This window comes from Centropristis striata, chromosome 16 (genome assembly GCF_030273125.1).
Source record: "Centropristis striata isolate RG_2023a ecotype Rhode Island chromosome 16, C.striata_1.0, whole genome shotgun sequence".
In the NCBI taxonomy this organism is placed as follows: Eukaryota; Metazoa; Chordata; class Actinopteri; order Perciformes; family Serranidae; genus Centropristis; species Centropristis striata.
This window is the reverse complement of record NC_081532.1, coordinates 26,321,093-26,333,067: the sequence shown is the minus strand read 5'-3', so window position 1 is coordinate 26,333,067 and position 11,975 is coordinate 26,321,093. Positions and strand designations below refer to the sequence as shown.

Sequence of the window (11,975 nt, the reverse complement as noted above, 5' to 3'; positions counted from 1 at the left end):
ACATAAATAAACTTTTCTATGATATTCTACTTTATTGAGATGCACCTGTATAATAAAGGGAAGAGAACAATGAATAAATTAGCAAATCAAATATAAAGAGAAAATTAGATAAACAAACAAGTAAATACAAATATTTGTTATTCTAATCCAAAAATTCTAATTGCTTCAGCTGTGAACAATTTCCTCATTATTTAAGCCCAATTTTACATTAATTTAATCAAATTCTTGAATTTAGAAATGTAGAAATGATCTTATATTTAAACAGACACATACACATTGCATCTAATAAAAAATGAGGCAAACCTCGTGTCTGGGGTCATGTGTATATTATTTCTGTTATTTTTATTTTTCCTCTTTATTCATATTTCTGTCATGGAAATAAACAACCTTCATCTTTTCTTTATTTTCTAACTTTATGTTCATATTATACTACCTTCCCTAAAGACTTTACTTTTTAAAATGTATTTTAAAAAACATTTTGGTAATGCTTTATATTAAGGTCCTTGTAATAACCATTAATTAACAAGTAATAAGGCCCTTGTAAGTCCTTACAAGATGCTTATTAACATTACTGTGTGTTTGTAAGCCTATATAAGTGTTAATAATGGCATTATAATACAGCTAATAGCAGGCTATAAGAGATGTATAATAAGAACATTAATGAAAGCCTCATGAGTATCTTATAATTCTTCATAATAGCATTACAAACACCCATAACCCACCCATTATGTCTTTGCCATGCCTTTATTAATATTTTGTTTGCTTATTGATATTAAAATATACTTTATTGTTCATCTATTATAAGTTAACTATGCACTTGTTAACAGTTAACTATGCTTTTTGCAGCTAAAGGGATCTAAAGCGAGAACAATGCTTTATTACTTGTTAATTAATGGTTATTACAAGGACCTAAATATAAAGCGTTACCTATATTTTTCCCCCAATTAAAGATATTTAAATAAATGTCAAAAAGCAAACAAACAAACAAATAAAAAAGGTGCACATGGTACAGCTAATTTAGATTTAGACACCGAGGACTTTATTGTGAAATAAATAACCGGAAGTTATAGTTGACATTCTCTCTAATGTGGCGGATGTTGGGTTTTGGCACAGAAGCCACATTTAAAGTGGCAGTGTCGCTGTTCAGTCTCAGGAATGTCCGCTAACAAGCGTCAATTACATGTTTCTCTGCCAAGGCGCTATTAGTACATTTTTGTAGCTTCATGTTTAGTGGTGGAAGTGGAGGCTTTGTTAATACTGGACTACCCTTTACAATTCCAACATGGGGCCCTGTTATAATCTTATAATGGCAGTAACAACTTCAAAATATGAAGTTGTTACTGCCTTTATACTTATTTTTAGATGTTTTTAGGAAATATTGACAGAAACAAAGGGAGTGAGGAGCAAAAAAGACCCCAGCTTGATTCCATCTGGTATTTGTTACCAATTGTTAGAATTATCTGTTATTCTGTTGTCTGTCTCTGTGGGTGGGGGTCACTATCTGATTGACGTATGTCCCTATCCATGCATGCATGATTCCCTAACTCAGCTATTCTCAACCTTGGGGTCGGGACCCCAATTGGGGTCGCGAGATGATTTCTGGGGGTCGCCAAATCATTTTGGAAGTCAGCTCTGTCTCCACTGTGTTAAAGTGTTCATGTGTTAATGTGTTTTAGTCTTTTTGGTCACTTAATGTCTTTTTTTTGGGGGGGTCATTTTGTGTGTTTTTTTGTCATTTTGTGTGTCATTTGGTCATTTTGTGTCTTTTTTTTTTTTATCATTTTTTGGGGTCAATTTGTGTCTTTTTTGGTCATTTTGTGTCTTTTTTTTTATCATTTTGTGGTCAATTTGTGTCTTTTTTGGTCATTTTGTTTCCTTTTTTTGTCTTTTTGTGTTGTTGTTTTTTGTCGCTTTGTGTCTTTTTGGTCATTTTGTTTCTTTTTTGGGTCATTTTGTGTCTTTTTTGGTAATTTTGAGTCTTTTTTGGTCATTTTGTGTCTTTTCTGGTCATTTTGTGTCTTTTATGATCATTTTGTGGTCAATTTGTGTCTTTTTTGGTCATTTTGTTTGCTTTTTTTGGTCATTTTGTTTCTTTTTTGGGTGATCTGAACTGTGCGTGTGAGATTCTGTTCAGTGAGGGGGATCATGGACAACATGCATGTTAAATTGGAGGTCGCGACTCAAAAAGGTTGAGAACTACTGCCCTTACTGTGTATGTAACCTCTCTCTGTGCATTTATAGATTAATCATGCAAGATGCTTTGATAAAATGATCATGTGCTAATATTGTTTTTAAACTATGATTAAACTAAATACATTTACTCTAAATACATTTACTCCATCTGCTTAAACTTTCCCTGTCCTACTTAGAGTAAGATTCTGTTATCACAAAAAGATATATTTTATGTTTTATTGCGAAATCTGTGTCTCCAATAATATCTCTGCAGGTCATATCAAGGCAGGAGTTTGTGTTTTGAAAGTTTTGTTAACAGGTCAGGTCACAGACATGATGTGCTGAGTAGAAAGAGAACTGTCTTCTCTGCTCTCTGCCATGCTTTTTAACACCATTTGTGGTGACATATGCATTCTCACTGTGCATGGATTTGGAGAGCTTTGCCTTTGCTCTGGCTCTTATTTATCTTCTACAGTGAAACCAGTGAAGGGCCAGCTTTGCAATATGCCATTTTACATGACAACATTTTGAACACAAAAAAAAAACAAAACACAAAATTACAAAAACACATACAAACACACTCAAAACACAATAAAAATACAAAAAACACAAAAATGACAAAAAAAAAAACACAAAAGATTGCATTACAAATGCTAAATACACAAAGCTAAATTAGAAAAATCTCTGCGAAAAAAGTAAAATCATGTTAATACACTTAACATGTGAGGTGTTTTTTTTTATCTTTGCTAAAAAAGGGTTAATGCATTAAATTGGATATGGAAACTTCTGGAAAAGCCAAAACTTTAGAGTTCAGCTGACAGCAGGGATACTCCAGCGCTTTCGTGGCCAGCTTTGCAATATGCCATTTTACCAAAAAATAAAGCCAAATATTACACTTATGCACATGGAAGGGATTATTTACATGAACCAAGAAATAAACCATGATGAAACCAGTTATGTTTTGTAACCACATGGGTTTATCCTGTAAAATATAATTTCCAGAAAGCTTTGTGTTTGCACCATCTTTTTCAACCACCTACTACTAGGAACAGCATTAGTTCTTTCGGTGGAACTGAAGTATGCAGTTTATAAGTTTTTGCTTGTGGGTGTATTTGAGCCATTTCTTCTTTCTTTCTTTGGTCATTGAAGCTGTAGAACACTGGATGGATGGACAAACCACATCACTGGTGCTTCCCTATCTTGCATGTGTTGTTCAGTCTCATCATGCTGTCATTGCACAAAATACATTACAAAATCTGGAATCCATGATATACAAGTATAGAATCAATAAACACTGTAAACAATTGTCTTGTAAATTAACAGTAAAATACTGGCAGCATGGTTGCCAGCATTCTACTGTTAATTTTACAGTTCCCCTACTGTTATCTACTTTACAGTATATTACTCTGATAAAATCATACTGAATTACAGTAAAATCCTGCATTTCATTGATTTTTGCAGTAGACTAAATCAAAAAAAAGCATATTACTGTCTGAAAGCCAATCACTATGAATTAAGCGCTGTCTTCACTGTAACCTCAGTCATTTTAATATACCATATACTGAATGAGTTAGTTAAGTAAAATACAGCCATTAAAAATATGTAGAAGAGACTTAGAAAATATCATAGATATATATCATATATTTTTATGGGAAACGGCAAGCTACCTACAAATATTGCCCAGAATGCATTGTTTTCTACAGTATAATACCTTTTTAATTGAAAAAAGTATGTTACTGTCACAATTTGGCTGTTTTCTTACAGAAATGGGTTACAGTGTACTAGAGGTGTGAATCAGCCTATCGGCCCTATGATATGATTTTATCCGAATACATGACGAGTTCAGGTATTGAATAAAATGACAAATCAGCGGATTGAAAGGAGGCGACTTCTGGAGAGTTCAACCTACATTTTTTTTTTATTAAACCTCTGTTAGGTTATAATAAAAAGGTTTCCAGGGAAAGTAGACTGGTCCAGACTTCATGAACTGACCAGCCTTTGTGTAATCAGGGACGTGTAGTTTGAACCCAGAGACTCTGTAAACTGCACATTTCTCAGTCTTTTAGTTTTTTAGTCTTTTAGTCTTTAGCTCCAGTGTTTCCTCATGGGGGCCTCCTCACTGGGGGGTGTGTTGGGTCTGCCCGTGGGGATGTGGTCTTGGGGACTCCCTGGGCCCGGGGGGCTGGGCGGCTCTCACCATGTGTGGAGTCCGCCTCGGTCTCCCCGGGTCCTGGTGGTCTCTGTGATGGCGCCCTCTATGGCTGTGGGCTCTGCCACCTCTCAGTGTGGATGCTCCCACAGGTTGCTTTTTCCTCATCTGGATCCTCGGTGCCTTGCCATGTCTCTACACTGTCAATCAATATGTGCTGTGTGTGAGTCTGAGTGTGTTTGTGTGCGTGCATGACTAAATGCGTGTGTGCATGTTTGTGTATGTATACTTACAGATGTGTATGTGGGGGAGGGAGGGGTGGGTTTTGTCATTTTTATTATTTATTGTTTGTTCTTTCTTATTTTTTGTAAAGCACTTTGTGTTGCATTTTTATGTATGAAAAGCGCTATATAAATAAAGTTTGATTGATTGATTGATTGATTGATTTCTTGACGCATTATAATAAAATGAAGTTAAACTGAGAACGGACGTCTCCTGCTCATCATTCTGACTTGTGTTGAAGTCAGATGATTTAATTTTAATGGTTTCCTCAATGCATTTCTCAACACAATACAATGGTTGAGAAATGACTGAACCAAAATCATCATTAATGCTGTGTTGCCTGCACTGACACAAGGAACCAAGGCCCCAACTAAACTACAGTCTCTTTGTGAATCCTTACTTCAGGTTATGATGAAAATTTGGACAGGAGCAGGACCAAAGCATGTCTCATCCAATATTCTGCAAAAGATACTAATATATGATATCCTATTAGCTATGTCATTCTATCTTTGTGATTTTATTGGAGAAACTGTACAAATAAGGAGTCTAAAAAATCATAGTATCACAAAGGAAATGGGTTAAATGGGTAATCCATTAACAATAAAAGTCCAAATGGAAAAATGAGAGGAAAAGTGGGAGAAATGGACATTATTATGGACCCAAAACAGCAACGAAAACAAAGGACGACAGGTTTCGGTGTTGAAGCTGTGAGAATGGAGAGACTACTAAAAATCTAACTCCCAAACAGCAACATTTCCCTTGAATATTCTGTATTATTTTGTTTTTAAGTATGTTTTCTGTTTGCATGTTCATCTGTGGGTTATTTATCTTCGATATAAATGTTGAAATCAACCTCTAAATCGCTGTCAACATGTCCAATTCAAACCAATAATGAAGTGGGAAGTAAATTAAAATTCAGTCCAATTACCAGGTTTGGTAAAAGTGTCCAGAATTGTACAAGATTTAAAAAAAACAATAGCTAAGGAGGAGTCAAGGGGTGAAGAAAAATCAGGTCGGGAAGCTTCAACCACACTGTCTAATTTGTAAAGTTGTAATAGTTTTGGATTTTTGATTAGTTTTAATTTCGTTTTCAATTTTTGTTTTCAAATTCAGTTAGTTTTAATTCGTTTTTAGAGTGAGTTTGCTAGTTTTAATTCATTTTTATATTTTGGAAAATGCTTAATTTTAATTTAGCTTTTTATAATATTTATTTGTTGGGTGTGAGGTTCAATAAGATCACAATAAATGTTCCTTTATTTCCTTTGTCTGATCCATCTCAGCCCCAATAAGTTTATTAAGTCATAAAACCAAAAAGGTTTAAGTTTGAAAAAAGTTGACAAAGATGAAAACGAAGGACATTTTCACTATAATTTAAGTTAGTTTTGTAACCACATAATACAGTTTCAGTTAGTTAAAACTCTTGTTTTTATTTCTATTTCAGATAACAAAAATGTTTCCTCAATTCTAGTTTTCGTTATTTCGCTAGTTTCCGTTAACTATAATAACCTTGGTAATCTGCATAGTGAATCCACTCTGTTCTACTTTATTTGCATTCGACACAGTTGTACACATACTCAGTATTTACATAGGTACATGTTGCATTACACTAGCCAGTATAGAGATAAGGCTCTCCTGTTTCAAGTCAAACAGCTGCAAAGACTCACAAATATGAAGTGTGTCGACATTTGTGACAGCAGAGAATAAAAGAAGCATTATTACATTTTATAAATGCTTCTGTTATAGAGGTGATCAGTCTGTGAGTTTGAGTGGGAGACTCTCAGTCCATGTCCTCTTCCACAGGCTGCGTCTTCACTTCTACGATCTTTGGAGGGATGTAGGAGCCCATCCCTGCTGCTCTCTCTGCCTCTGCCTGAGTGTACGGCTCCTCTCTGAGCTGCTTCAGCCTGGAGAGAAGAAGAAGAAGAAGAAGAAGAAGGAGAAGGAGGAGGAGAAGAAGAAGGGGTTAGCTCTGACTCTGAAAATTAGATAATAAACAAGTAAATACAAATATTTGTTCTGTGAACAATTTCCTCATTATTTAAGCCCAATTTTTCATTAATTTAATCAAATTCTTGAATTTAGAAATGTAGAAATGATCTTATATTTAAACAGACACATACACATTGCATCTAATAAAAAATGAGGCAAACCTCGTGTCTGGGGTCATGTGTATATTATTTCTGTTATTTTTATTTTTCCTCTTTATTCATATTTCTGTCATGGAAATAAACAACCTTCATCTTTTCTTTATTTTCTAACTTTATGTTCATATTGTACTACCTTCCCTAAAGACTTTACTTTTTAAAATGTATTTTAAAAAACATTTTGGTAATGCTTTATATTAAGGTCCTTGTAATAAGCATTAATTAACAAGTAATAAGGCCCTTGTAAGTCCTTACAAGATGCTTATTAACATTATTGTGTTTTTATAAGCCTATATAAGGGTTAATAATGGCATTATAATACAGCTAATAGCAGTCTATAAGAGATGTATCACACTCACATGGACACTTGTCAGCCAAGAAATGTGAGTGTTTAATTCTTAGAAGTCTAAGCATTCACATTACTAACCCTTTGGAGTTTGGGGCTCTTTTGTCGGTTTTTGACTCCTTTTCACTCTGCCTGTATAAACCACTTAAAAATCTTTACCATGACGTGTTTGTATCATTGTTCAGCACAACCTCGCCTATATGACCTGATTATTTTTTCATTTTGACTTACTGGATCAACATTTTGAACACAAATTTTTTTTTACAAAAAACACATGTAAAACACATAAAACAAACAAAATTACAAAAAACACACTCAAAACACACCAAAAACACAATAAAAATACAAAAAACACACAAAAATGACAAAAAAACACAAAAGATCGCGTTACAAATGCTAAATGCACAAAGCTAAATTAGAAAAATCTCTGCAAAAAAAGTAAAATCATGTTAATACACTTACGAGGTGTTTTTTTAATCTTTGCTAAAAAAGGGTTAATGCATTAAATGTGCCATGGAAACTTGTGGAAAAGCCAAAACTTTAGAGTTCAGCTGACAGCAGGGAAACATGCTGCTTCGTTATTACGTTATGAAGAAGTCGTGCTCCGACGCTTTCGTGGACTCCAGAGGGTTAATGTAAGGATTTGTGGCTGAGATGTGGTGCCTTACCGTTTTTTGTGTACTTTAGTTTTGAAGTGCTCTTTCAAGGATCTCAAATCCACAAAGTATCTCCTGCAAGACATGAAGTGCCACAGTGTTAGAAAGGCAACATAATGTATCAGAGAATCAGAATCACCTTTATTGTCATTGCACAGAGTAACAAGTACTAGAACAAGGAATTTAGCTATAAACCCGTCAAAACGTATACTAAAAAACACACATAAATTATGACAGAGGTAAACAGGATTGGGAGACAGAGATGAAAAAAAAAAAAAAACAAAGTGAGGAGAGAAAAGGAGGTAACAACAATGAAAAAAATGTATATTAAAACCTTTATATAATCAGTTAATCTTGTTGAAATCAAAATCTTTTTTTTAATAAAAAAGCACAAAACAAGTAATTACAACAGAGATGAAACACAATCATAAATATCTCTAAAAAGAAAAAAAGAAAAAAAAAAAAGGTACAAAAAAGTTCCTTTTCCACCACTGGCCAATTCAACTCAGCTATAATTTGTAACATTATATAATAATAATAATAATAATAATAATAATAATAATTAGGCCTGCTTAGGCGTCACTGGCTAACTCATGGAGTACTTCCTGTTATTTTCTGTCTCACTTATGTTATATCATTATTACTATTAAATGTGTGCAGCTCATATTTGCACAAATATTTTTTCATGAAAAGTATAATGTGAACAGCCTATTTTCTGAATTTATATATTATACTACTACCATTATGTGTAGTGCTTATTCTTGCATTTTCAAGGCATTTGTTCCTCCTATAGTGTTGTAAAGGTTCTCAGGTTCAACTAATTGCCCAACAGCACAGCCTGAAGAGCTGCATATCACAATGCTGGCTCTTGTTGGTTTTCTGAGAATCTACTGCACCTACTGGTACCTTGTTTGCCATGTAGCAATAAAAAATATACTAAAACCTGGATTAATCTGGTTAGTCACACTGGACTGCTATTATATTGAACACTACTGTATGTGTGTGTGTGTGTGTGTGTGTGTGTGTGTGTGTGTGTGTGTGTCTGTGTGCGTATGTGTGTGTTTTGTTCTTACAGGTGGCTATCTATGAGCTACAAAGCCTAAACATGATAACTTCTGTGGGTCTGCCTGTGGGAAAGACGAAAGCTACAGTGGAGCAAAACATATTAGTTATCTGCCTGCTTATAATTATTAAAATATAACTGTGTCTAACTATAATAATCGATTGCCTCTTCAAATTAATAATAAAATAATCAATTTATAACCATGAACGACAGAACAATTCTTACCTATTTTTTGTTCAATAATATCTCATTGTACACAAAAGGAACCCAGAATGTGTCCATTATATAATAGTTTAATTGTACAATGGATGGTGCCTTGCCATGTCTCTACACTGTCAATTAATATGTGCTGTGTGTGAGTACGAGTGTGGGTTTGTGTGCGTACGTGTCAATGTGTGTGTGTGTGTGTGTGTGTGTGCATGTATGTGTATGTGTACGTACAGATGTGTATGTGGGGAAGGGAGGGGTGGGTTTTGTCATTTTTATTGTCTGTTTTCATTCTTATTTTTTGTAAAGCACTTTGTGTTACATTTATATGTATGAAAAGTGTTATATGAATAAAGTTTGATTTAATTTGTGCAATAAACGCTTGTGTAAATAATGAAAAAGGTCATTCTCACTGTACTACACTTTCAAAATAATAAAAGTAACTGTGCACAAAAATTAGAAATGTCATTGTTGTACAAAAATAACTGTTATTGTTGGTCAATCTCATTGTTTCAATCAATGTATTTGTATCTTCCAAATATACTTAACTGAGATGTTTAAATAAGCCAAACTAAAGTTTTTGAATGCTTAAATACCATCTTTGCCGTTTTTAATTGGCCCCTCTGATTAACACTGGCCCCTCCTTGGCCCTCAGTAAAACTGGTCTAGAACCGCCACTGCTGATCATCATGTTGTTGCCTGATAAGAAGAATCAGTGCTGTATTTCCAAATAACCAATGAAAAGCCTACTTTGTAACTGGTGTATTGCTTCTTTAATGCTGGGCTGACACCAAATAATTTCCCCAGTCCCAGACTAAAAACTGAAAGTCTTTAGTAAATCTAGTCACTGCGCTCCCGTCATCTCCATGGTTACGTTTAAGGTAGTAATCTGCTCTGTTTCATATCAGTCTTTTCCTAGTCTTGGGTTTGGATCATATCAAACATGTTTGATATTATCTCAAGTCTCAGTGACGTAACACAATCACCAACCAATAGATGAGCGGGGGAAAGGTCCCCAGTTCCAGACCGGCCAGTAAAACCACTTCCACAGGAAAAAGGAACATCACAATAATGCTAGTAAGCTCAGTCCTCAGTAAAAATATAGTGATGTCATATATTTAGAGGTTTCTTAGTAAAGAGAACAGTAAGGAGACCCAGTTAAAATGTATAAATAAATGTATACATAAATAAGTAATAAATAATTGATGATTAATGTATGATTAACTAAATGAAAGTTGATAGAGCTGATAAATATAATTATTTGATTAAACACATTATAATTAAATAGGACATAAATGTATATCATGAATTCATTTCCAAATGTTCCTTTCATTTACTCTTCCTTATATCTATTTTTACTGTAAAATAGCCAACTTTTTTATGTGATAAAAACAGAAACCCCTTTTCAGCTTTGTGAGGGGCATTTTGTAGCGTCTTCTCTTCTTTTTGTTGTTGTTGTTTTGTTGTTTTCAACACAAACCACTGCACACACTAGAGCAGCTGGAGCCAAAAACTGCTTCTCATGCATGATGGGGAAACACTGCTAAAAGAATCTAGTTGTCGTCTTGTAAATAGTGACCCTGCAAGATTCACAGGCTGTCTAAAATCTTAGTGTGAGACTAGGCTGGGACTAAAAACTCTAACACACAGGTGTGAGCTGATAGTTTTCCAGGAGTCTTTTCCAAATCTTTTAAAAGTCTTCTGATGTATAGGTAGCATTAAAGAGAAATGGGGGTGAACTTACGCGCAGTGTAAGCAGTAGTGTTGAGCACATCCTGTCACATCGTAATCCACCTCCTGGTGCAGCAGCTTGGCCGCTGTCTCTGCCTTCATGTCCGAGTGGATCTGGTCCAGGTCTTTAGTCCTGCGTTTTGTCTTCCATGTCTTTGCAATGTGCTTCTTCTTGTCACTCTTGTGGTTTCCTACTTGTTTGGACTTTCCCATGGTGGAGCTGTCACACTGCAACAGTCAGCACAGAGAACTCAGTCAACTTGTTTACGCCACAATCTGGTGATATATATCGAAACAACCAGCTCCACTGTCGAGTAAATAACGTAAATCAGCGAATACGTTTTTAAACAGAATTGCTAAATCGTGTTCTAGAAGGTAAAATCTCAACTCTCAGCCCAAGACAAAGTGTGAGAATGATATTTACTTCTACATAAAACCTTCTAACGTCGATGTTTAGCTTTGCTTACCTTTAACACGTGTGGTCGAGAAGAATGATTTTACATCCGGGTCAAGAAAAGTTAAACGTCATACCTACTCACCGGTAGAGGGCGCCAGATGCCCATATTCGACAACAACGAATTAAAAAAGCTAGTTTGCAAGCAATGTTGATAAAGATTTTAAGTTGTTTTGGAGGGATGTACTATTTGGGCTCTGACTTTAACAAAAATAAAGAAAAACTCAATTAAATATTTATTATAAACCTCATCATACTGATGGCAAAAAATCATATTCATAAATGTAAATTTGCTCGACGAAAACCATCTTTTGTTGCCTTTCACAATGAGCTCAGGCAGTAGGCCTATATCGCTTCTCTTAAATTCTCCAGCAACCAAAAAGCTATTAAAACAGTTGATATTTGTGAACTATTAAATATATTACTGTAAGCTCTTCCCCCTGGCGTAGAATATACATATGAAATGCTTTTTAATGAATTGTATGTTTCTTATGTTTGTGAAACAAAGTTGTAAAAAAATAATAATAATAATAATAAAAAATAATAATAATAAGAAATAAAATAAAAATAATAATAATAATAATTTAAAAAGCTAGTCAAAAAAGACATATAATGTCATGTCGTCATGAAAACGTGAGCAATAAAACATTACCAGTAAAAACAACAACCCATAAATTACATTGCAACATTTGCAGAAGCTTATTCTTTATCAAACTACTTATACTTAGATGGACAGATAAATAGAAAAGTGCATCAAACAAAAACAATCGT

At 34.3% G+C, this 11,975-nt stretch overlaps 1 protein-coding gene across 1 annotated transcript; it reads right to left on the bottom strand.

Moving 5' to 3' along the window:
* Positions 1–6,247: 6,247 nt before the first annotated feature.
* Positions 6,248–11,226, bottom strand: znf593 (zinc finger protein 593). The gene is made up of 3 exons (XM_059353404.1): positions 10,764–11,226; positions 7,762–7,824; positions 6,248–6,507 (listed from the first exon to the last, which is right to left on the bottom strand). The coding sequence occupies exons 1-3, from the start codon at positions 10,961–10,963 to the stop codon at positions 6,381–6,383; spliced, it is 390 nt and encodes a 129-aa protein (XP_059209387.1). The 5' UTR covers positions 10,964–11,226; the 3' UTR covers positions 6,248–6,380.
* Positions 11,227–11,975: the final 749 nt, after the last annotated feature.